The sequence below is a fragment of the Alosa sapidissima genome, chromosome 12 (assembly GCF_018492685.1).
Source record: "Alosa sapidissima isolate fAloSap1 chromosome 12, fAloSap1.pri, whole genome shotgun sequence".
Lineage (NCBI taxonomy): Eukaryota > Metazoa > Chordata > Actinopteri > Clupeiformes > Clupeidae > Alosa > Alosa sapidissima.
The window spans coordinates 30669351-30694561 of record NC_055968.1 but is presented as its reverse complement, the minus strand read 5'-3'; the positions used below and the strand labels follow the sequence as shown (position 1 = coordinate 30694561).

Here is a 25211-nt window from a genome sequence, read left to right as displayed (position 1 = left end):
GTGCTTCAATTGTGTTAACCTTCCGCCTTGTTTGGTTAACAATATAAAAAGGTTAACGAGTTTGGTAAAATGCACCTATAGGTGAAATTAGTCTATGGTTTTGCCAAAAAAGAGATTAATTCAATAAACGTGTCCAGGCATTTGGGAATTTGATTCAGAGAATGGGGTTTAGTGTTTTAGCAACTGTAAAAACTGTAATATCTCTGTTACATCCGGACCTGTGTTGAAAACGTCACCATCATGGTCAACCAACTCCATGGTCAACACTCAAGAAAACCAGCAGCATCCTAAAAGATGAAACTCACCCTTCTCATCATAGGCTATTCTCAGCTTATACATTTTCCTGAAATGTAGCCTATTCCAGTCCTGGGGGCAGACAACCTGTGTTTAGGATAGGTAGATTGGATAGGGTAGATAAAAGGAATCAATTTCAACCACCAAAGTAGGCTAATGATGTAAAGTACAGGGCTTGTAGAACAGTAATAGGCCCTAGGCCTACTACAGAAAATAAAGAATTCCACGGGCAGCCACGTGATCGCCTACAATAACTCGTTAGACTTGATGATTGGTTGCCTTTTCCTTTCTCCGCCTCTGCCCGCTTGCGTCCAGCCATTTGAAGATTGTAGCCTCTGACAGGTCAACAGAGGACAGCGACTTGACAGTTTCCCGCACGGACGCGCAGGTCAGTGCACTCAGTTTTCCGATCAACATGATAAATTGTTCTTTTTTTGTGGGTTACAATATTACATCTATAAGATATTGTTGTAGCCTATAATTACGCTCAGATGATCTAGTTTCGATGGAATTTGCCCTATTTCTTGAAATGAGATTGCGAAAGATTTTGAAGCAATAGGGCCTAGCCTACGTCGAAAGTTGTTCAATCTTGACTCTCACTCACAGAGATAATAAGTTAAGAATGAATGTTCGTGGACTTGAACTCGGCTATTTGTAGGCTATAGCCTAACTTAAAACGCTTTCCTACCTTTGACCGCTAAATTGACTTAACGTTAAACTTGATGGAGTAGGCTAACATCAAGCCTCATAGCGAGGCTAGTGTCTGGGTCATGTGCAATGTGAGCTGATTCACGTTATTCCAGAGGAAATCTTTTTTAACAGGGTAGGGGCTATATTGAAACACAATTCTGGCAACACACCCATTGTGTCAGGTCACGTTCTGTTGCTTCACAAACTGTTTCACTCGCTTTTAATAGGCTACAATCCATTGTGTGAGTAGATAGTTAGGGGGAAGATGTTGGCCTTTGACACACTTTGTTTAGTTGCTCTATGTCTCTATATGTGAGGCCCGGATATACAATGGGCATAAGTGGTAGTAAAGAGTGTCTCATCAGGTATAGAGGTTTTGCTAAAAGTTCTTCAGTTTGGCTGTAGAGGGCAGCTCTTGCCACAGCTAAGTGGTCCTAAAGAGGATATAGTCAGCATGTTATTGGCTTATTTTCCTGTCACTAACATGAGAGGGCTGTTCAATCTCTGTTGAAATCTGTTATCTTTTTACCTTTACCATTATCTTAGACAACTCACATACTTCGACCAAAGGCCAACAGGCATGGTCTCTCGTGTGTCCATTATGAGGCGAGTCATCATGTTTCTCAATCGTATAGTCATAATTAATAGATTATGAAAAATTAACTTTGTAAGATCACATACACAGTGGCATGTCTTCAGTTTGATTTCTGTCTAGTTACCCACACTTGATCCTCTATGCCAGGGCGGGTCCCAATCTTTTATGTACCATGGACCGGTTTGTTTCCTATTTTTTTTTAACAGACCGGCGGGGGGGGGTTCCATGTTCCATATGTGTTGTGCATGCGCATTACTTGAAAAGAACTAGCTCCAGTTATGTATGAACAGTGAAGGTAACGATCTCTTAAACATGTGAAAAACGTGAACTTGAAGAAGTGAAAACTGAACAATATGAACTATGAATATTGAACAACTTGAAGCTACATCTATAAGTGTGAACATGCTTAACAAAATATGGGAACAAAACATGGGAACTAAACGTGCATTACGAATATAATCAGTGGGAGCCCTGTGCTTGTTTCCCTGCAACAAGAAGGTTCCATCTGGGGGTGATGGAAGAGTGACACCCTCAGTGTGTTTGAAATGTCCAGTCGATTGCGCAATTTGGTCATTTGCTCATTCAGTCATTGCCGAAAACCCGGCCTCGCATAAATACGTGATGGGAAATGGTAGCGTTTTCTGCGCTTTTACGGCTATCTCGGGATATTCTGCTTTGGTTTTGATCCAAGAACCCGCCAGAGAGGTTTCCTTATACACACTCTTAAGACTCATTTGCAATTTCGATCAACTGCTCTTCCTCCTGCGCTGACAAGTTAGGACAATTCAATATTGACAAATGGGTTGCGGACCCACTCATTGGTTTGCCGTGGATCTTTGGAGGATGGGAAGTAACGCTCAAACTCATTTGAAAGCGCAACAAGGTGATCGCGCACCAGCTGCAAGAGAAAGGGCCCTGCCTCAGTCTCTCCCAAAACCCCCACTACTGTTTGGAACATATCAAATACACTCCGGTCCACTCGTCGTCCCCACAAATCAAGCTTGGCTTTAAATACAGCGACTTTATCTGCCAGTTTAAAGACAGTCGTCATTCTACCCAGGAGTGACAGGTTGAGGTCATTAAGCAACCCGAATATGTCACACAGGTAAGCGAGTTTTGACACCCAGTCCTCATCACTAAAATGTGCAGCTAACGGTGACTTTTTTTTTCTGTAAGAAATCTCTGCAGCGGCTCTCGCAACTCAAACACTCTGGCCAATGACCTGCTAAAGATGCTTGTTTTTTGTTGCTCATTCTAGCAGTTTAGCTAACTTCGTGTGACACTACTGTTCGCTAAGAAGGTGAAGTGAGCTGACCTGAGGCTGCGCAGCGCTGAAGGCAATATGTAAAAGTGTTGAAGGCGGGACAGACAGACGTAATAAAATAGACCTTGCAAAATGCAAACATGCGTGCAATCAAACAACTGCATATATTTAATTTAGTTTGCATGCATTTTTTTTAAACTCATGTCATAGGCTACGGCCCGGTGGTTGGGGCTCTATGCGGTATGAAGTCTCCATCAGAGTGCACCAGCAAAGGAAATGTCTTTTCTTTTGTGGTTGTTGAATTGAAATAAATATACATATATATATATATATGTATGTTTCTGTTTCACCTTATAGAAATCAAGACAAAATGGCAGACAACAAAGAAACTGAGCCCCAGCCAAATGCACAGCAAGCTCAAGATTCACAGCCAGCTCAAGATCCACAGGTGAGGTGATCAGTCATCCCATGGATTCAACATCTCGTGCATTTATTTGAAAACTGGATTGTCAGCTTAGCTGCAATGGAGCATTGAATGTATACATGGTTAACTGTAATGTAACACATTCTCTATTTGCTGTGGATTACTTGTAAAACAAGTAACAAGTTAATGCCCAAGTTATCCATTAGTCAAGACAATCAGACATTTTAATGATGATGTTATATCAGCAGTATAAAATATGGTGTGTGTGTGTGTGTGTGTGTGTCTCTGTGTGTGTGTCTGTTTTTCTCTCTCTCTGTGTCTCTCAGAGCCTGGTGTCTCGTGTGGGTAACCTGCCTCTCTTAAGCTCGACCTATCAGATGCTGTCGAGTGCCTACAGCACCACTAAAGAGAATGTGCCCCTGCTGAAGGGGGTGATGGATGTGGCTGAAAGTGGGGTGTGCACCCTAGCAGCGGCCGCTTCCACGGGCTCCAAGCCCATCCTGGACCGCCTGGAGCCTCAGAGTGAGTCCACAGCACCTTGCACTGGGGTTAGACTAAAGATTATTTTCACCATCAATTAATCTGTCGACTACGATCGCTCGATGGTGTTTTATGGCCCCCAACGTCGTCTTCCAGGCAGCGCTGTCATCCGTCAACTTAAAGGCACCTAATCCTAAACCTAACCCTAACCTTAACCCATGCCTAACCATAGCGCCTTCCAGGCAGCGTTGCCTTGAAGACAACGTTGGGGACATAAAACACCAAGAAACACTATGATTTTGATCAATCAATTAGTTATTTGGTCTATAAAATGGTAGGGAATAAGTGCCTCTCAAAGCCCAAGATGACCGTCTCAAAAGTCCTGTTTTATCCGTGGCCCAACAATATGTAACACACTGCCACGGAGAGATAAAGAAACAAGAAAATGGTACAATTTAGGAGGTCGGATTCAGACAGTTGTCAAAATAGTTGGAGAGTTTAATAGATGACAACTAATTATTGCAGCTATTGTTGCATACTCTTGTTTGGGAAGTAGTGACCCTGTTTTTTAGCCTAGAAATCTAGACGCACCCTAGCGGCGGCAAATTAATTTGCTCAGCCTGTACGTCTAGTATCAAACCATAGGTATTTCTATTGGCTGACGCCGTGTACGTCATCCAATCGCAGCGCTCTATTTTGTTAGAGAGTCTTAAGGCGGGCTTAACAGTATAACGACAGTCCTGCGACGGTGAACAACAAGGAAGGTGGCTATGGCAAACGAAGAGCGCTTGTTTGAATCGGCGTTGGCGTCAACTTTGGAGTTGGACTTGTGCTTTTCTTTGAAAGTTGAGCAACACAATGCACTTAAGTCATTCCTTTCGAAGAAGGATGTATTTGCCGTTTTGCCGACCGGATACGGATATGGTCATAGCGCTGGCCTATTGCATGCCTAGGCAGTTTAAAAGACAATTCTCTGCCCGCCCCTTGGATTAAGCGAGGTGAATGGTTCGATTCCAGACTATACATTTCAATGATATAGGATGGCCCGCCAGGCTAGGGAAAATGTTATTAGATAGGATAACTGTTTGATATAGACCCTTTCACGAGAGTTCCATTATCAGCATTATAGTTGCCCCCACAAGGCTTCCGTTTTAACATTCCATATGTTATCTTAATGCAGAGGAAGTAGATTGGGAACCAAATAGAACGTTCAAGCATTGTTTTTGTTTTTATTGTTGAAAGGGTCTATACATTTCAATGATATAGGATGGCCAGCCAGGCTACCTGTTTTTACCATCTCTTCCGGATTACCAGTAGGCATTAGGTGTTTGGCATCCCCATTTTTACTCTGATCAAAGGTTTTCTTTTGGCTGGGCTATGGTGGGTGGGGGGCCTGGGATATTGAGCCTTGCATCATTCTGTGAAAGCTGCAAAACATTATGATTGTTAATTGTGTGAAATGCATTGTAATTAAATCAAACTAAATAGCATTATTAGCATAAATAGATAGCATAGCAACTAAATAGCATAAGGTTATTCTCAAAGGTCAAGCTATTGTTTTCCATGTCACAATGTTTTCTTGGCCAGTTATTTCAGAGTGCCTGCAGGGTTTTCAGCATAGCAAAAAGAGGATTTAGGCCTTTCTGCCTCCTAATTAGCCAAAATGGGAAAGGTCTTAAGCATTTCCTTGATCACATGCTTTCACTTTATTGTTGGCACATAGAGCATGGGGATCTCATTATCCAGTTATTTCCTGTGCTTACACTGCCATTCTGAAATGCTTCCAAAATATCTGGCACATAATTAAGTATTAATAAATCCAAACAAACTGTGGACTGAAAACAAAAATTCTCCCCCTTTTTGCTTAGCTCTCTCCCTCCATAGTAAATGCTATAATGGCTTTTCTATTTCAGTTACTGCTGTGAATGAATATGCCATGTTGGGTCTGGATAAGGTGGAGCAGAAGCTGCCCATATTACAGCAGCCTGCAGATAAGGTAGGAGTTCACAGCGTTCTCACGGCTCATGGAATTTTAAATTTGACTTAGAGTAGGAACCCTAAGTTCAATATTTGCCTCATGAAGTAAATAGATACACCTTTATCTCCTTCCTCTGTGCAGCAAGTTAAGTAGCATCGAGTCCCTACTACCAGCATTTGCTGTGTGTACACTTTGACACATTGATGCATTTGTGTATGTGTGTGTGTGTGTGTGTGTGTGTGTATATGTGTGTGGTTGGTTGTACTGATCAAATAGCGCTACAGCACTATGTCATCAGAGATTGTTTTTGGCACGTCAGTCTGATTTTTTTCTTTTTGTCTTTAAAGGAACATAATTCACTTTTACCATAAAGTAACGTCTTCAAACTCATTCTGATTCTACATTGGCTGAAAATACAAAGAATTAAGTCATTTCCAATGCGCGTCTGGAACGTTTGATATCACACTATGTAGGCTAACGTTGTTGATCGGGTAGGATCGTGACCCTTTTAGTCAGTTTATGACTAACTGGGTATATGGGCGCTAAATGGCGTTGAATATTGACACCAAGGGGCATTCATATCAACTCTTCCATTGTGTTCCTTTAAGGTTGTGTCAGACATGTACAGTTCTGTCACTGGAGCCAAAGATGCCATGATTGGGGCAGTCATGGGGGGAGTGGAGATGACCCGTGCAGCTGTGAATGAGCGCATAAACACAGTGAGCCAGATGGTCAGCAGTGGGGTCAACATGGCCCTGAGTCATTCCGAGAGCTGGGTGGACCACTACCTGCCAATGAGCGAGAAAGAACTGGGTGAGCACTGAGCAACTCAACAAACTCTTTCAGCTACTGCACAAAATCTGATACCCTGGAAATCCAGAGTTCTCGCAGGAGCACAATTTGAATTTGCTGAGTGAGTCACTCTGGCAATGAGTAATGATGGTAATGAGTAATGATGCTCATTACTTATTCTCTTGTAGCGAGGTGCACCAATCACATTCTGTGTCTGATATAGGCGGGCCTAGTGTTGTCACGATACCAAAATTATGACTTCGATACGATACCTGCCATAAATATCACGATGCTCGATACTGAAACGATACTACGGCGAAATCCTGATATCTGGAAAAGAAAGGACTCATACCTCCTCCAAGTGTATTGAGTAATTTGTGTTGAATTCGGTGCACTTTTGTAGTGTGCAGGTCAATTCTGGGTTCTAAACTTCCTACATAATTATTATTTTTATAGTCAGTAAAATAGTAGGCCTACTTTGTGATTAAGTCCTTTATTTTTTGTTATAGTTCATTTACATTGTGTTGTGTTTTGCCAATAAAGTAGCTTTAAATAGCCAAACTAGGCTAGATCAAGGTTAGTGTTGAAATTACTGCATGCAAATCTCTGAATGCTATGCAGAGGGGCCTAATCTTTAGGCCATCTGATGTACAGTATAGGCTTCCCTAGGCCTTCCCGTGTTCATGGGATTTCTTTGACAGTTGCAAAGGGAAAAATGTGAGGATAGTCTTCTTTGCGCCCAGAGTACGACGTTCCAACCACTCAGGTCTTCGTCAGATAGGCCTACACCATTACCTGTTGCAATATGTCTGTGTGCATTCCTACATTAGCCTACGTCTATTTCTTTGATAACATGATTTGCTACCACGTAACAATAACCCGCTATTATTATTAGGACTCAACACGCTTTGATGCTGTGGGCTTTAATTAGCGCATTTCGGGTAGCCTATCCTACATCTGGGCAATACTTATTGAACAAATTGCAGTCTACATGCCATGACAAATATTACCAGTAGTACTGACCGAACATGAAATAGATTGTTTACAAGTTGGTAATGTTATTCTGGCGTGAACATTGCGCTTTCATCACGTTAGCACCCTATGATTACAGCTCGTTATGTCTCGTCAAAATGATTACAGCTCGTTATGTCTCGTCAAAATTCATTGATGAAGGAAGGTTCGCTTTATGCCAGAGAACCATACTCGTTTCACTTAGGCTAGACTAAGACAGAAGAGAAGAACTTGCCACTAACCATGTAGTCGTGTTTTCTATAGCATATTCGTTAACCTGTCGTTCTTTAAACAAAAATGTTGGGATATGTATTCGAGGTGTTTAGCCAAGTTCCATGCGTAGCCTACTGCTTTTAAATTACTTTGAAACATATTTCACAAACGGGCCTCTGTGTACCTGATCTTCACTATTCGTGATGTATCCGAAATAGTTGCAGATTTCACTTTACCTTGTATTTTATCCACAAGGCCGAGGACGGTCGGCAAAGAACTACTGTATGTTGACGTTGGCTGCGCACTCACTCACTCAGAGCTGCCTGCTTGACACTCCCACTTGCCTAAATGCGTGCACGGAGCAGTGAAAGCAGCAGTTCAGGCAGACACAGAACGTTAATTTTAATAAAGTATTGATTCTAAAAACGTCGGAAATCGTATCGTTTTTTGCGTGAAGGCATCGTGATACCTTTTCAGTATCGATACACCGTGCAACACTAGGCGGGCCAGAGGCAAGCTAAACAAATGATGATAGCGCTGTCCGGAATCAGTAAGTAAACATTGGTCATAATGTTAACCAATTGCGTGCAGTGAGATTTTCAAATGCATGCTTGGTGCCGCCCCTCGAGTTGGGCCATTACATTAGTCATTGCCAGACCCTTAATCTCTCTAGATTTCCAGGATCTGGATTTCCAGGCTACCAATCTGAACCTATAATGTACACATGTTAATTAACTTCAGCAACACAATGATTATGAACACTTCTGTTTTACTAATATGGATGAAATATTGAAAGTCCTACATAATTTACTTTGGTTATTTGTTTCATAGATACATTGTGCAGTTTGAGGGTTTGTAAATAAAGCCGTAGGGTTGTGATTAGAAATAGTTGGCTTCTCAGCCTCAATAGTATAAATCTCAGAAATATACCTGTATACTACTCACCATGCCTTGTGTTTCTGTGCACACATGGCCTCCATATTTCCACCTCTTTGTACACCCCTAATCATTCGTTTTGTTTTTTAATGCCTCTCACCAGCTGCACTGTCTGAACCCGTCCCAAGTGAAGAAGCAGCAGCCATGGTGAGCTCCAGTCCAGCAAGTTCTGGTTCCAGTTCCGACTCCAGTCCCAGCTATTTCGTCCGCCTGGGCAAACTCTCTGCCAAGGTGCGTGAGCGTGCGTTGGAGCAGTCGCTGGGGCGTGCCCGAAACGCCCGCGATGCCACCCACGCGGCCGTGACGCAGATCAGCAGCACGCTGGACCTCTTGGAGAATGCCCGCACCACTCTGGTCACCGCCAACCAACAGCTAGGGGGCGCTCCTGAACAGCTGATGCAGCGCTGGAAAGAGTGGCAGCAAAGGCAACAGCAGCAGGGCCAGCTACAGGGAGGAGAGGGTGAAGGGACGCAGGGGGAGCAGAGCATGGAAGTGGATGGGACCAGCAACCAGGGAATGGTACCATGTGCTCCATTATTTCCAATATGTTAGAAATCATCTCAATAATTGGCCCCTTTATTTACCTTGTTCACCAACATTGTTTCCCCTAAGAGAAATATCTTCCTCTTTGAGTGCTCGTATTTGCACCCAAGCAAACAACATTTTTCTCTTCTATTCAATTCCTGAACTCAAAATGTGTATGTGCATGTGTGTGCTCCTGTAGCAGTTAGAGAGCTGGACCCTATCCATGGCGCGTGACCTGACGGGGCAGCTGCGAACGGCCTGCTCCACGGTGGTGTCCAGTGCACAGGGTCTCCCCAGCACCGTGCAGGAGCAGTTGCTCAACGCTCGCCGCACCGCAGAGGAGCTCCAGCGCTCCCTGGGCAACGCCAGCACCCTCACGCCACAACTCCTACAGCAGACACGCAACCAGATAACACAGGTGCCCGGACTAGATAGATAGATAGATAGATAGATAGATACTTTATTGATCCCCAGGGGAAATTCAAGGTCTCAGTAGCATACAGACATCACACACACATTCACTAACATCAGAAAAAGTAATTAAAAGTATATAATATAAAAAACACAACTAAGCAATAAGGACAGTAGAAGATAAAGAATATACTAAATATACTAAAATACAAATTATACTAAATAACACTTAATCTAAATCAATTCTAAAAACAGTATCCACATAGTGGGTGATTAATCAAGAGGCGCTTGCAATGACTGAGGCAGGGACTGAGCCTGCGATTCTCTGTGCATAGTTTCCACTTGGCCCATGGGCTGACAGCAGCTCAGCCATTGCTATACATGTGCCATTAGCTGTCATGTATTTCAGCTATGTATCGTATTTTTTATAGGTTTATGCTGACAATGTCGGGAAAATGTCTATTATAGTAAAGGATTCTCATTTTTACACGGGTTTACACTGCCCTAGTCAGATACAGGGATTGCTTAGGACAGGTATAATGGTTTTAGCCTGAGCACTAAATCCCCTTAGCTTCAATAACTAGTATTCTTCCTTTTGCTTCAGGTGCGACAGTCTTTGGATGGAGTGGTGGAGTATCTGCTCCACAACACCCCTCTGAACTGGCTGGTGGGGCCCTTCGCACCCCAGAACACTGAGAAACCAGGGAAGGCAGAGGCCACAGCTCAGCCAGCTCCCCCAAGTCAGGCCTGAAGACTGAGCCTCAGAGATGGCAAACAACTAAACTATACTCTCCCAGTGCCTATACTCCAAGTGCCTACATACTCTCCAAGTGCCAAGAGTAACAGGATTGATAACTGTGCTGTTGGATCACTATTAAATAGTGTGTTTACATTAAGTAGGTTAATTCAAGAAGTGTCTGTGCCTGTATTAATAAAGAATACATTCATAAAGTATTCTAAGAAAAAATAATTAATTCTAATATAATGTTGGGCTGACAGTATGTCACTAAAATTGAATTTAAATATTGTCTGGTGTGATCCATTAGACAATGTAAGCATCCTGTTAAAAATACTTTCAAGATAGGCCTACTGTATCACAGTTTACAAATTTTCCTCAAAGCATTTTGCTTTACTTGACAAGGTCAAGGAGTGATTACATTTTGATTGCATACTGGTATTTAAAAATAATAAGAGGTTGTTGTACATGTATTAATAAAGAATTATTCTATAATTCTGAGATGTTTTGAATCATGTTTACTCTACGACCAGCACTGGACTGAAATTTACAAGTTAATTTGACAGATCCTTTATACCATATACCATATCTGCTGAAGTTGTAGCCTACCAAAGGCGTACATACCATAATCCAATGGGTGACCTTGGGTTAGAGATAGATAGATAGATACTTTATTGATCCCCAAGGGGAAATTCAAGAAAGGTTCTGCATGTCGCCACTTTCACTGACTGCAATGATAACGGTTATTAATTGAACTATGTTTTATCATGAAGAAGATGTGAATTTAAAACTACATAGTTTATTTTATTATTATTATTATTATTATTATTACTGGATTTGAGTTCACTGTGTGACATCGACACTTTACCGGTCCCAACTGGACTTCCAGCCCCTTTCTTTATGGTGGTCTGTACTGTGTGGCCTGGGATAGGAATACCCATACGAACTGGGTGTCCCCAGTCTAGGTGGTGTGTTCTGCATTGAGAAAACGCGTGTCCATTCCAGAATGTTTACTGATCTCAAATGTGCATTGTTATTTTTACTGTGATGTGATGTGCTGAAAAATGCTATTCTCCACATTACACGCTCTAACACTCATTGTATCTGAGTTGGGGTAGAACTTGCAATTGTGACATTATCACCCAATGTTGTTTTTTTACAGATTATATTTTGATAATACGACTTCACTTGTATGATAAAATGAATTGTTGCTTTAGAGTGACGTCACGGTCGTTGTTCGTAATGACGGGAGGTAGCCGTGGGGGGAGAAGGCCGCGCGCACAGACGGAGCTGATTAGCTACCAGTGTATTTCTAAGAATCAAGGTCGTCGATTACTTCGTATTACAGGTAATGTTGATTGAAAATATAAAGCAGGGAAAGTTTGATATGGGCGTGCTGATACAATCTGCGATAGATTCCCGTCTGTCTGCGTGCCATCACTTGCCTGGTTAGCGACCGACCTAGCCAGCTGGCTAATTCTTTATCAACAACAGCTAACGATAGCTAACCTCGCTAGCCAGCTAGTTAGACAGCCAGCGATAGTCAAATTTCGCTAGGGTAGCGACTTCAAAGAAAACTAATTCAACCTATGATTGTCTATAGTATACGCCGAATTTCGATTCAGTTTGATCAGTATGGATATTGTATGTAATGTACTTGACGGTTAAGTGTTGCTGTCACATTTGTTTCTCTACTTCGGTCAGATAATATTCGAGTCAGACAAAATGTTTTTCCGAATTGCGGACAAACCTGGGGGGGTTTGTGTAGCTAGCTGTTCCCCAATCAGCTTCAGCTTTAGTTAGCAATGCTAGTTTGCTAATGTTGGTTAGCCAGTTGTCCCAGAAAGGTTAGTGTTGATACCAAACAATTTGGCAACCGTATAGGAACATAATACTTACAGTTACCACACTGGTAACTGTAACGTTATGAAAGTTTGTTTGGCCTGGTAACGTTAGTGTTGAATGTCTAACCATCTCGATCCTGGTTAAGCCCTTCCTTGCTTTTCAAACCAACGGACTGACCTAACGTTAGTTAACGTTATACGATGGTGGATAGCAATTCAGGTCCTTTTGTTTGTTGACTTATAGATTGAGATATACCATTTTAACAACCAAGGAATTCGTTAACTTGCTTGTTTGTTATCTGCGTCCTCGGCTTTGGATCATTCTATGCACTTGTCACTAGGTAGACATGGCAAGGTAGCAAACGTTAAGTAGGTGAGATGGACTTGTGAGTGTTTGCCTGTGTGACTATCTGTCTGCCAGATTGGGGAACCTATTGTCGGTAGCTTGGGAACGGGAACAATTTGACCACCTAACGTTTTTCCAGCGTTTGAACAATAGGTGTCGTTATGCGATATTTTTGTTTTCTGGCAAATATCCTTGTCATCAAGCAAAGTGACATTTCCCGTTGAAAACGTTAGGGCAATTTCCTTCCCAGGTTATCTTTCTTGTTAGTTTTGTTTATCAAATCCCAGTTATACGTCACAGTATATACATAGTTTGTATTATGATATGACAAATTCAGACATAAATGTCAAGCTGGACAAAAACACTTTGTCGAGGACAGGGCATACCTTTTCCTGTGTGAACAGAGGGTTGTTAAACTATTAAAATCTCAAGGATTTTTTGGTCTGTGTTCAGTGTGATCGTGTTTCCATTTTTTTTTTTTTAACAAGGTTATCATCTTTGTAGCTCCTCTATCAGTCTCTGGTTCCACTTCATGTCCTGATAGCTGTTACATGTCCTGGCAAATCTGTTTGTGGACAGAGAAACTGGACTAGCTTCACCTGAACCAGTTGTGGTGGCATCTCATAATCACCCCCAAACATTTCTTTGCATTTCATATATTAGCTCTTGCCATTGTATTTAGAACTGCTCTCATGCTCCAATGCCGATCTCCAAGCTCTTTTAGCAAACTGTACAATTGTTAACATCTGTAAGTTAGTGGGTGCTTAGTTTTTCTAACTCTTCAACCCCCTTTCAGGACTGTCCTCTCCCATCCCCCTTACCCCTTTTGTGTGAGAGAGAGAGCATGGCTCAGGAGACCAATCAGACGCAGGTGCCAATGCTTTGCACTATGGGCTGTGGTTTCTATGGTAATCCTCGCACCAACGGCATGTGCTCGGTCTGCTACAAGGAACACCTGCAGAGGCAACAGGGAGGGGGGCGATCCAGCCCTCCAGGTGAAAAAGGTAGGACGATGGGAGGGAGAAGAACCCAGAGGGGGTGGTGGGAGTGCCTGCTAAAAGGGGCTGGAGAAGAGGGTAGCCCCCCTGGCTGCCAGTCCTGGCATTAGTCAGCAAGAGAGTGTTTTGTTTTAATTTATTTTTTTTCGTTTGTTTGTTCATCCAAAACAAGTCCCGACACACATGTTGATTTTGGAAACTCTGGAATCTCTATGTTAATCCATCCTACTTTTATTTTACTTTATTATAATTTACTTTATACAAGCTTTGATTGTACTGTTAGATGGTGTGACACGTGTCGTTGTACTTGTTGGTGAAATTCAACGTAGCTCTTTTGTACTTCTGACAAGCCGCTACGTCTCCGGTGGGGTCTCCGGGAACTTCAGGTGTGTCTGTGGAGAACATTCCAGCACCTGCCACAGAAGGGCCAGCTCAGCCTGAAGAAAGGACATCTAGGTAGGAAGATTACACTTGTCATCCCTGAACTAGCTGACAACCGAAATAAGACACCACATAACACTACTCCACAAATATGTCTTACACATAGTAACAAAAAACCACTGAAGAAATATTTTGTTACACTCTCTTGTTTGCCGTAGCTGAATAATCTTCATCTCTCTATGGCAGTAGTTCGCCCAGCCCAGTAACCCAACAGATGACCGCCATGAGCATCTCCCAGGACACTGCTGCCACTGATTCGGACCGAGCCGACGTGGAAGAGGAAGAGGATGAGGGCTCATCTAAATCGTCAGGTTAGATCCTGCACTCCTCCTCTTCATGTTTATCTTTCTGCATCCACCTCAAAGGTCAGTGAGTAGCAGATGGATTCTGTACTCTGAATTGCTTGTTGTTACCCAGAACAGTTGCGGATCCTTAAAAAGGTCAATCATGCAACGAGGGATCTGCAGTCTTAGTTCTCAACCAGTTTTCTTGTTGCAAACAAGAATCAAAAAGTTATTGATTATACTGGAGGGAAGGTCAAAGGTGAGCACTCTGGCTGTCATGTGCTGTTTTCAATATGCTAACCACCTGCACAGCCCCATCTTCCAGTTCTGGATACACCTGCATTCTTCACTGATATTATAGACCCTTTCAAGAGAGTTCCATTATCAGCATCATAGTTGGCCCCAGAAGGCTTTCGTTTTAACATTCCATATGTTATCTTGATATGTTATCTTAATGCAGAGGAAGTAGATTGGGAACCAAATAGAACGTTCAAGCATTGTTTTTGTTTTTATTGTTGAAAGGGTCTATAGGAGAGCTCTCTGATGATGATGCTGCTGCTATGTAGGAAGCAAATATATGCTAAATGACGTTGAACTGAGTTCAGTGTTATTCAGATTCGATATATATAATACTGGTTGTGTTCTTGTTACTCCAGATTTTATTATTTGGAATTTTATTCAGGTGCACTCAATTTAATGCAAGTGCTTAGTGGTTTATAAATGGAATATGTCTTCCATAGAAAGTCATTGTTTGGCTATATGTTGAGCAGTGCAAGTGTTGTCATAGAGAGTCTGTCTGTCGGTGACGGTTTCTGACTTGTTTTTTCAAAGGACCCGTTGGAGAAGCAGCGCAGGCTTCGTCTGATGGGGAACAGACACCTGACAAAAACAAGAAGAAGAACCGCTGCTTTACCTGCCGGAAAAAAGTTGGTCTCACAGGTGAGATGGTGTGCGTCTTTATTTATGACCCACTTCAAAGCGTTCATAGGATCTTCCCAAAGCTGCACTGGTAAGCTTTTAATTTTGCCCTTGGCAGTAGTTGCTGCTGGATTCTTCTGTGGTGAGCAAATATGCATAGTTCCCTAAACAGCCTTTGTCCTCTCAGTTAGTCTTGGATCCTTTACAGATCATTTTGTGGGAGAAACACCTGTGCTCAAGAGATTTCCTTTCGATATCCGATTAAAGGCAGAAGTAGGAAAACTTGAAGTAATGTGTAAATGTTTGTAAAAATGTAAGCTATTCTGGCAGCGCAGGACCTTGGCTAGCTCATCTATTTGAGAATCAGTCCACAAGGGCTTTTATCGAGGCCTTTGCAAAAATAGCATGGAGTCCTTAATCTAAGTAAACAGAAGCCAATGAATAATAATAAGTCAGCAGCCTCATCCTCAGCAGTGCCCGCTTATCACTTTACTACTGTTTTAACGTTCTGGCCGGCTGAATGGAAACACTTCCTTGCCGCAGAGCAGCTAGCACCTGCGCGTGTCCCCCGGTCTTGCTTCTCTCCCTTTGTGAGTGAGTGGACTGGTGAGTGGCTATCCCTTCCCCTCAAAAGGCTGCTGATGTCAGGCAGCATACTGCAGGCCAGTGGTGCATTTCGCGCAGCGTTGCCGACTCGCACCTGTCTGCCGCCACGCCACGGCACGCCACGCCACGCCACGCCACGCGGTCCCTCCTCAAAGGCAGCCAGTGAGGCGGCGCTTACTGTTAAAATTCACACTACGTTTGAAGAACAGGGAGAAACGAGGGCCACTCTGCTTCCTATCTGACTGTGAGCACAATTGTTATTCTGGAGTTGGTACTCTTTGTGTTGGTCAAAAATGTCCGTAAGTGAGAGATGGCGGGGGGGGGGGGGGCTGATTAAAGAAATTGAGTTAAATTTTGTTGTTATTTTTTTTTTTTTTTTTTTTAAGTTGAATATTTGACACTACCTCTTCGTACAGGCTTTGACTGTCGCTGTGGCAACCTGTTCTGCGCCATCCACCGCTACTCTGACAAACACGACTGTCCCTACGACTACCGAGGTGCTGCGGCCGCCCGCATCCGCAAGGAGAACCCCATCGTGGTGGCCGAGAAGATCCAAAAGTTATGAGGACTGAGAGACGTAGCGAAAAGATCGAAATGAAAACAAACGAAACGTTTGACCTGCAAGTTTGGAGCAATGGCGGCACAGATAATACCTGATAAAATGGCTTCATTTATTCATGGTAGGATATAAGGTGGGTGGGCTTTGCAGTGTTACAGCCCAGGTCCAGCCCTTCCCCACACCGCTCTCTCCCTTTCTCTCCTGGAGTGAAGGCGTGAGTGACTGAACATTTTGTGTGTGTATGAGTGTGTGTGTGTGTGTGTGTGTTTGCTTGAGAGTCAGGGGGAGCACAGTCGGGTTTGGTGGACAGTAGTCTGCTTCGGGGAGGGAAGACATTTAGATTTTACCCTTTTTTTCCCTTTTTTTTTATTCTGGGATGCCAGTTGATTTTCATGTTATCCCTCGACAGTAGATGTAAGAGACTGGGATCCACGCATGGACAGAGACTCGGGAGTTGGGTTTGGGTCAAGAATACGTGCTAGGGGGGGGTTGTGACAGGCCAGCAGGAGCTTGCTAAGATAGAGCCAGGCTTTACCACGGTGTTTGCACTCGCAAGAACTCTCAAACAAGAAGCCTATATCCAGCAACTGTCACGTCAACTCCCTCCCCATCTCTCCTTTTTTTTTGCTTTCTCTTTTCGTTTATTTAGTGAATTATTCATTACCATGTCGGATATCCCCAGCCTTTGCATTTACAAAAACTGTTTGTCTTTGATATATTGACTTATCATACATCATACTAATTTGGGGGGCATGGACAGTTATTGGAGGGAGGGAGGGGGGGGGAGGGGAGGGTTGTTGTGAGAGAGAGAGAGAGAGAGAGAGAGCCTTGACATAAATGAGTGAGTGAGTTCAGGTTATTTTTGCTCTTCCCCTACCTTTCTGTTTTAATGAGCGTATGACTTCAGAAGATCTATATTAATATATTGTAGTTAGCTTGAATTGTGTGATTGCATTCTATTTATTTTTTTATTATCATTTGGCTGGTTGGCTGGAGGATTGGCAGCATGTGTCAGGAAAAAAAGAAGAGATTTGTTCTTAGTCTTTCAATTATATTCAACCATTTCCATCTGATTATGTAACCATTTGAAGAAATATACATACATATATATGTGTTTATTATATATATATATATATATATATATATATATACATACATACAAATTCTATTATGTGATTATGAGTAGAAGGACCTGTTAATATTTTCAACAAATATAAGGAGCCTGGACAGAAGTAGACACTAGATCCCAGATCAAAGCACAAAGGAATACAATGTTTCAGTTTCTTGAGCACAACAGCAGTATAAAAGTGCGGAAATTGAAGCATTCAGTCAAAACCTGATCTAACAAGTACGGAGGAGCTAGCGGGCTGTGTGTTACTTGTGGCAGTGGATATGTAGCCTGCAGCAGATGCATTGCGCTGCTCCTGTTAAAGCGCTACCTGCAGAAGCATGGAACTAAGGGACAACTACAGCATCTTTAATCTTTCATGTTTGATTTTCACCAGCAGACCAATGAATGATAACCGACTCACAATTCGTTTTAAGTGTGATTCTGCTTCGATTCTAGCCATGACTGTATATGTGTCTCTTTCAACAGTTCTACTGTACTCTGTGCTTTAACAAGGTTTTTAAGGAAAATGCATCCACTTCCAGGTAGTGTAAAGAGAAAAAAAAACAGACTACAGAGTTGCATGCCAATGCAGACTCAGCTGTGTTTGATCCTGTTAACCCAGATTGCGGCTAATGTTGGACTGCGTCTGACCTGGATCAGGGCCAGATTCGGCCCATTGCTGGCTGCTGCCTTGGAAGGAGCCCCTTGCTTGACTGTGCGCCATTACAAACACACAATCGAGAATGTAAAAGATGAGCATACTGCATTCAGTTCAAGTGCATGGAGCTGACTCACCCGAACAAGGCCAAATTAATGAGACTGCTATGCTCTCCAATGTAAATACCATCTGGCTACTATTCATTTAGTTTATAGTATCCTAATGTAGAATGTTATATGGTAATATTGGGGGTGGGGGGGGGGGGTCAATGATCTGAAAAACATTAATGTGTGTGAGTGTATAGTGTTTATCAAATGATCCATAAGAGAGGAGAGTGGTCCAGTGGTTTCCTTTTTTCTATATATTTCTTTCCTCCCAGGTTATGACCGTGTCCTGTTTCTGTGGGGTAAGGTTTTTCTTTTTTTTTTTTCTTTTTTTTTTTCAAAGGGCTGGGATTGGAAATGGGTGGGTGTTTGTCTTTTTAACATTGTCTTGCGAGGCTGTGACTTCTGATGTGCACATTTTCAATGACTCATCCATCAAGATCCGTCTAAGACTAACAACATTCATTCTGTTCCAGAGGAGTTCGCCAGAATTGGTTAATCACTGTGCTATTAGTCAGAGAGCATATTTAGACAAAAAATAGCCTGAGAAGTATCGAGAGAGAAGCAGAGAACGTGACCTTTATTTTCCAGTACTTGTCTAGCAATTGTGTGTGGCAGGACATTTACCTCAGTGCAACCAATTTGCTCAGATAATGGAGGCAGAACGGACAAAGCCAGAGTGAACCATAATAATGTCATTTCGTTTGATGGTTTGAGGTCCATCTGACGTAGTCTAAACCAAATGACATTTTATGGAAACGGGAAATGGCAAAGACTTATTTTAAGACTGATCTTTGATTGGGGTGTTATCCTCAGTCGCGTCTGCCAGCTAAAAAAAAAAAGACTTCGTGCGCGGCAGGACTAAATGGTTTAGTGACTTGGCATGGAAGCGATGAGGTTGCCCATGTCTGCCCTAGGCAAAGACAGTATAACAAGGGATCAGGACCCCCCCCCCCCCAACCTTCATATCAACTTAGACTTTAGACTCTCCTCTAGTTGACAAGTTAAGGAGAGTGTGGAAGAAGGCCAATAACTTTCAGTGCTGTTGCTCACTTTGCCTTGCCTTTTAAAAAGAGGCATACATCCTGATCTTAGAATAGAAGTTGCAGTCCAGAAAAGTATGACGTGCTTTCAGTGTTTTGGTTTTGGGTGGTATTGTTCTAACAGGGACTAATGTCTTCGATGTCATATGATTCGCCCCGCTGGCATGCGTTTTCTAGGGAGAGGGCTGCACAGGGGTAATGTGAATGTAGCCAGAGGCGCTGTACAAGTTCATGCTAAGCTATCTTTAACTGTGGAATTGACCACGTCTAGCCCCTGTGGTAGGCGGGCGAGTGGGCAAACAGCCACTATCCTTAGCATTTCATGCGGCCTTCTGTTCTTGTAGTGTTTGCCTAATTACATGGTTTGTCCGTCTCGTCTGATAGCCACCCGCTTTGCCAGACAGTTTTTTTTTTTTTTTTTTTTTAAATCTGTCCTAGATATGCATTCATACCTCTGTATTACTTTAAATTCCACCAGAGCTGTAGAGCTACAGAAGCCATCATAAGATATATATATATATATATATATTGCATTGCGCACACATACATATATACATATATACCATAACCAAGGCACATTTCAGTCTTGCTTTCTCTCTGTACATCAAAATAATTTATGACTGATTGTGATTGAGTCTGAGTGAAATGACCTGTCCAGCAGAGAATATAAAAAGGCCCTGAGTGACCAGTTCCTACACACCAGTCCCCAGACACACCAGTCCCCAGACACACCTCCAGTTATCTTCTCTTTTTTTTTTTTTTTCAAACTTAGGATTGTATGATGTGCAAGAATAAGCATAAAACAATAAAATCACAAAGTTTATTTTAAATTTAAAAGGCTGCCTTCTGTTTTATTCGTCTTTAAGGTAATGAAACATATTTTGGGTGAAAGGGAGTTGCTTTTACATATCTCAATCAATGATTGTTCTTTGTGGCCTTTTATTGCGTTGTCAGCTGTTCAAAACCACAACCAACCCTAACTGTTCATGTGATGTCCACTACTATGTAGCCAAATATCCAGACACCGATCTGCTGTTGTCATGATAGGGGGGGGGGCTCTGTCCTGGTCAGAGTCTAGGTAGTCTTGGTACCTTGTGGAAACCAAAGTACAGACTGTATGCATAACCAACCAACCAGACTTGGCCAGTGCCAACCAGTGCTTGGAATCTCATTCATAGCATGTATTTTGTCAGTGTGTAGACCTGTGTGGTATAGTCACCACAACATAGGCTTGAGATCGATGCCTTTTTCCTGCATCTATAATCAGTGATCATCAATATTTATTGCTGTTTTTCACACACTAAAGAGGAGTAAATGAATAGAGAAGCCCTTGTGTAACCTTGTGTTTTTTGTGTAAGCCCTTGTGTTTTCCTGGGCGCCTCCATATTACGATTGCCATCCTGTGACTATGAACCTGTGGGCAGTGGCATTACCAAAAACCCTGGAGACAATCCTGCAAGTAGTCTTTAGTGTAGGGGTGGGATCAATTTCTCATATCACGTTTTTCAGACCATGGTCAATGGCTCTTTATGAGAGTGAACAGAAAGTGAGATTGAAACACAGTACAGCTCTGTGGTACACCTTACCTATTCCAAGCAGACGTCATGTGAATACATTGAGCCAATCATGTGGTGTGATGTGAATACATTGAGCCAATCATATGGTGTGTTGTGAAGACATTGTGACAATCATTTGTTGTGAACTCACCACTGGAGCAAGATTGGTGTCGTGAAGCCTTGCGCACGCGCATTTCTGCCGAATAGGATGCCCGATGAGTGCCCAAAAAGCATTGCAATATGGCTGCCGAGTGGAGGGACTTGCCTAAAAGGACTTTGTCCTCACCTCCAAAATACCACTGCAGCACAGGGAAGTTTATATTGCAGCAGGGATGATGGAGAATGTTTAATTCATTTATGTCTGTTGTGTCTGATTTCAACTGGTTTGTGTGCTTATTATATATAATTATACCAAATCAAATGGCATTACAAACAATCATTCATCCTGTGGCTTTTTAGAATGGGGGGGGGGGGGGGGTTCTATCATAGGAGATTATCCTGTTTCAGTAGATACATCGGTAGTTAAAGTGAGGCTAGTAGGTTAGTGATGATAAACAACTCTTACAAAATACTTCTAGGATGATTAACTTCAATTCACCTAGGTTTAGGGGGCTGGGTGTAACAGTTGCTAGCTGGCACTATAGCTTAACTATAGATAGATAGAGATAGATACATGATACTTTATTGATCCCCCAAGGGGAAATTCAAGAAATATATGTTAAAGGGATGATCCTGAGTTAATACAACCTAGGGTCTATTTATGGATGATTTCAAACTTTCATTTGGAAGCAAAACTATGTTAATCAAAGCAGTTTTGAGCTATACCGTTTTTTTGTGTTAACAACAAAATGGCTTATTGCTTGTAGCGCAAGGGGCATGGAATCATGTCAAAACAAATTGCTATCTTTAAACCACTGACAAGGCTCTAAATATCATTACACTTCAGTGGTAGTGTGGAGTGGGATCCTAGTACAGAGACATTGAAGTATTGTAAACTTTGCAAGTGCACACAGGTTATAAGGACTGTTTATAAAGTCAGTGCATTCTGTTATGAGTTCTCTTGTAGATAGGTAATGGAAAATTGAAATCCTTTCAAAGGGCCAAAATATTTTAGCATGACGTGCTGGCTAGACATTAAAGTAAATTTGCCATTCTTGAGAGTGACCATTGAACTCGGCTCTATTGTAAGAGAATATATGAGTGGATCAAGACAACCCATTTGTCAACCACTTTCAGCCTGTTACCTTCCTTCCTCTCTTCAAGGCCTAGGCAGATAGTGAACAGGAGGGAATGACACTTCTTTAGCCTGAAGATTTTCTCTGAAGATTTTGGCCGCTCCATACAACTCAACATGTTTGTTGGTTTTCCTGATTTTGTGCTGAAGAATTCCACTTAGTGGGTCAACTTTTTTCCTGGGGTTGAAATTCCCAAAGGTGAAATGATCTAACTGAACTCTAAAAATAAGTTCCAACATTAAAGGAGTACGGAATGCTGGGAAATTAACGTTCTAAAGAATATCTCAGTTCATTGAATTCAACATAGAATTTTAGAACCTTCAATTGTTGCGGAACTTAGAATGTTCAAAAACCTACACCTTTAAGGGTTAACATGCCTCTGCTCATGGCTGGTGTCCAAGAACAGAGACAATGCTGACAATGGGCTGTGGAAGGGTGCACAGAGAGACACCTCCACATTGGTGTATTGGGAACTGCGCTTACTGGATCAATCCTGGTCAAAGCAGATAGAATCCATGAAAGGGGTTTACTGCACTGTTACTGCTCAAAATACATAATATTTAGACCCCAAAATTAAAGATCTGTAAAATATTTATGTTAAATTAAATTCCAGAGTTTTCATATTTTCTTTATAAAAAAAAAAATGCTGTACCTTTGGAGCCATGTTTCCATCTGTCCCAGCAGGGTCTGTGCAGTCAAACTGTTGATTACTGAATGAGCACAAGCTACTGTCAATAGACGCAAAAGGAGGAGGGCTCAATAATCTCTCTTCACAGACTCTCCTCACGAGACTGTGATGACACTGACTGCACAGTATATTCCCTTTATTTACAATTACAAAGGTAAAACTACTTCCGAATATCTGCAGAGGCCCTCTCCATAGTAGCGTTGATGTTTAATGTTTTTTTTAGCATAGTTAACAACTTCATAGGTAAAAGGTTGTCCTTCATAGGTAATATATTTTGCCCCCAAAACAAAGTTGCCCCAAAGGCTATGCTATATGCTGTCCAATCTTGCTCAAAACAGCACCAATTGACATAATTGCGGTGATCCCAAACGAAGAAAAAACTCTCTTTATCATTCAAATATTTCAACCCTATGTTGTTCTTAGACTGGAGTAGTTTCCCTTTAAATAGACTGCTCTAAGTTACATTTACATTTAGCAGATACTTTTCATCCAAAATGACTTACATATGTCAATTCTATAAGGGACTACATTGTCCCCAGAACAACTTGGGGTTAAATGCCTTGCTCAAGGTCACAATGGTGGAAGCCTGGAATTGAACCCACAACTTTTCAGACTACTGCATAGGAGGTTCCTCCAGTAGTGTGTGGAGGGGATGTGGGATGTGTCCACTCAGACAGACACTGGTTGTTGGGCTGAGCTGCTGTGAGTGAAACCTGTGCAACAGCGCCAAGAGGGTGGGACCGAGTGTCCTGCTCCTGCTGGGGTCTCCCGCCTGCTCTTCCACTGAATGGTACTTCTATTAGTCTCTCGGCTCATAGGTCACCTGCACCATCTCTACCGGATAATGGGAGGGCGTTAATGAACATCTGCTTTGTAGCCTACTCAGGATTGAATGTTGTGAATGAAATTTGTTAAAATGAATGACTTATGTGATGCTTTTAATGATTGATTAAACATATCAACCTTTGTTTTTAAAAATTACGAAATTAAAATGTGAAAAGGGTTTAACAATGTGATGGAAAAATAAATGGGCGATAAGCTTTTTTTGAGCTACACATTAGACAACCAAGACAAATTTCAGTCTTGTTTTCTCTCCTCTGTACATCAATTTAAGACTGATTGTGATTGAGTCTGAGTGAAATTACCTGTCCAGTAGAGAATATAAAAAGACCCAGAGCAACCAGTTCCCAGTGATCTTTTTTTCCAAACTTAGGGTTGTATGATGTACAATAATAAGCATCAAACATTCAAATCATGTTTATTATGCATGGTTGCCTTCTATGTTTTATTTGTACTAAAAATAATCAGACATATTTTGAGTGAAAGGGAGTTGTAGGACAAATCCTTTGAGGCCTTTTATTGCTTTGTCAGCTGTTCTAAACCACTACCGAAATTAACTGCTCATGTGATATCCACTCCAAGTTGCAGTGTACAAACGCGAAGTAGGCCTTATGTGTCATGACCACAAAATAAAATTTGCTGTTGTCATGATAGGGGAAGCTGCAGCAGCAGCAACAGTTGGTTATTTCTGCTCTTCCCTAGTCAGAGTCTAGTCTTGGCTCATTGCTGAACCCAACCTGGAGTTTTAGTCATAGCCTAACATGTATTCTGTAATTGTTTAGACCTCTAGTATTATTAGGCCTTCAAGACCGGTAAGTAACCTATACATTCGTAAGACATTCATTCAGAGGGAAATAATCTTATACTTTTGCCACAGAAAGTAGTGCTCACTCTTATGAACACTTTCAAATTGTTGTAGAGAAATCCTGTAGTCAAAGATTGGCTGAGAATTGGCTTAGCCTACAGTGAGGATTTTCGCAGGTGTGAAGTCCGCGAGGCATCTGTGTTAAAGGAATGCCAGTTACTTTTTTTTTTCCACTGTCTGTGTTAAACTTTCACACTTCACTCACTATTCCAGAAGCTGCTGTAAAATGAACTTCTGGAAACAGACATGTGGTCCCATACAAAAATGTGATATATGGCAATATATGAACATATATGTCAAATAACAGGGACTTATAATTTTACTTGCAACTGACATATACTTGTAATATATTTGTAAATCTGGGAAAATATATGTGACATATATAAAAACGGCCAATTTTACTATATTTTGAAATATATTTGACATGTATGTGTATATATGTGACTTATATATGTATGTGTATATATGTGACTTATATGTGTGAGGAATACAGTGACATATACATTATGTGATTTACATATGAAGAGTTCAGATGCAAAACCCACTAAATCCGTCTGACCACGTTTCTTTTAAATGAGCATTTAAAATCAGCCTCCTATAGGTTTTTGCCTATAAATCGATATTTCAGACCAGGAAGAGAGTGGTATTTAGTGGGTTTTGAAGTTAAATTATTTGACTAACGTATACTATGTGTGGAGAGCATCCACTCACCATCTTTATCTAATTTTTGACTTACTGTAGGTGGCATTTAGAGGCTTTTGCACCT

The 25211-nt window shown here is 41.8% G+C and overlaps 2 protein-coding genes and 1 long non-coding RNA gene across 5 annotated transcripts; 2 read left to right on the top strand and 1 right to left on the bottom strand.

Annotated features, from left to right (window-relative positions):
- Positions 1-581: 581 nt before the first annotated feature.
- Positions 582-10844, top strand: plin3 (perilipin 3). 2 transcript variants are annotated; one of them, XM_042056503.1, is made up of 8 exons: positions 582-682; positions 3201-3291; positions 3594-3789; positions 5661-5743; positions 6334-6538; positions 8781-9196; positions 9402-9620; positions 10218-10844. In XM_042056503.1, exons 2-8 carry the CDS (start codon positions 3214-3216, stop codon positions 10362-10364), a joined length of 1344 nt encoding a protein of 447 aa, XP_041912437.1. In that variant the 5' UTR covers positions 582-682; positions 3201-3213; the 3' UTR covers positions 10365-10844. The 2 variants fall into 2 exon arrangements, with proteins under 2 accessions (XP_041912437.1, XP_041912439.1); XM_042056505.1 differs by lacking the exon at positions 582-682 and adding an exon at positions 2931-2953.
- On the bottom strand, positions 6715-22421 carry LOC121677636. The gene is made up of 3 exons (XR_006021056.1): positions 22290-22421; positions 20233-20237; positions 6715-6725 (listed from the first exon to the last, which is right to left on the bottom strand). It is a non-coding gene; the product is annotated as an uncharacterized LOC121677636 (long non-coding RNA).
- zgc:77486 (uncharacterized protein LOC405808 homolog) lies at positions 11591-20098 on the top strand. Of its 2 annotated transcripts, none has more exons than XM_042056507.1 (6): positions 11591-11697; positions 13336-13543; positions 13888-13993; positions 14168-14289; positions 15094-15201; positions 16203-20098. In XM_042056507.1, the coding sequence occupies exons 2-6, from the start codon at positions 13384-13386 to the stop codon at positions 16349-16351; spliced, it is 645 nt and encodes a 214-aa protein (XP_041912441.1). In that variant the 5' UTR covers positions 11591-11697; positions 13336-13383; the 3' UTR covers positions 16352-20098. The 2 variants fall into 2 exon arrangements, with proteins under 2 accessions (XP_041912441.1, XP_041912440.1); XM_042056506.1 differs by having other exon boundaries at positions 14165-14289.
- Positions 22422-25211: the final 2790 nt, after the last annotated feature.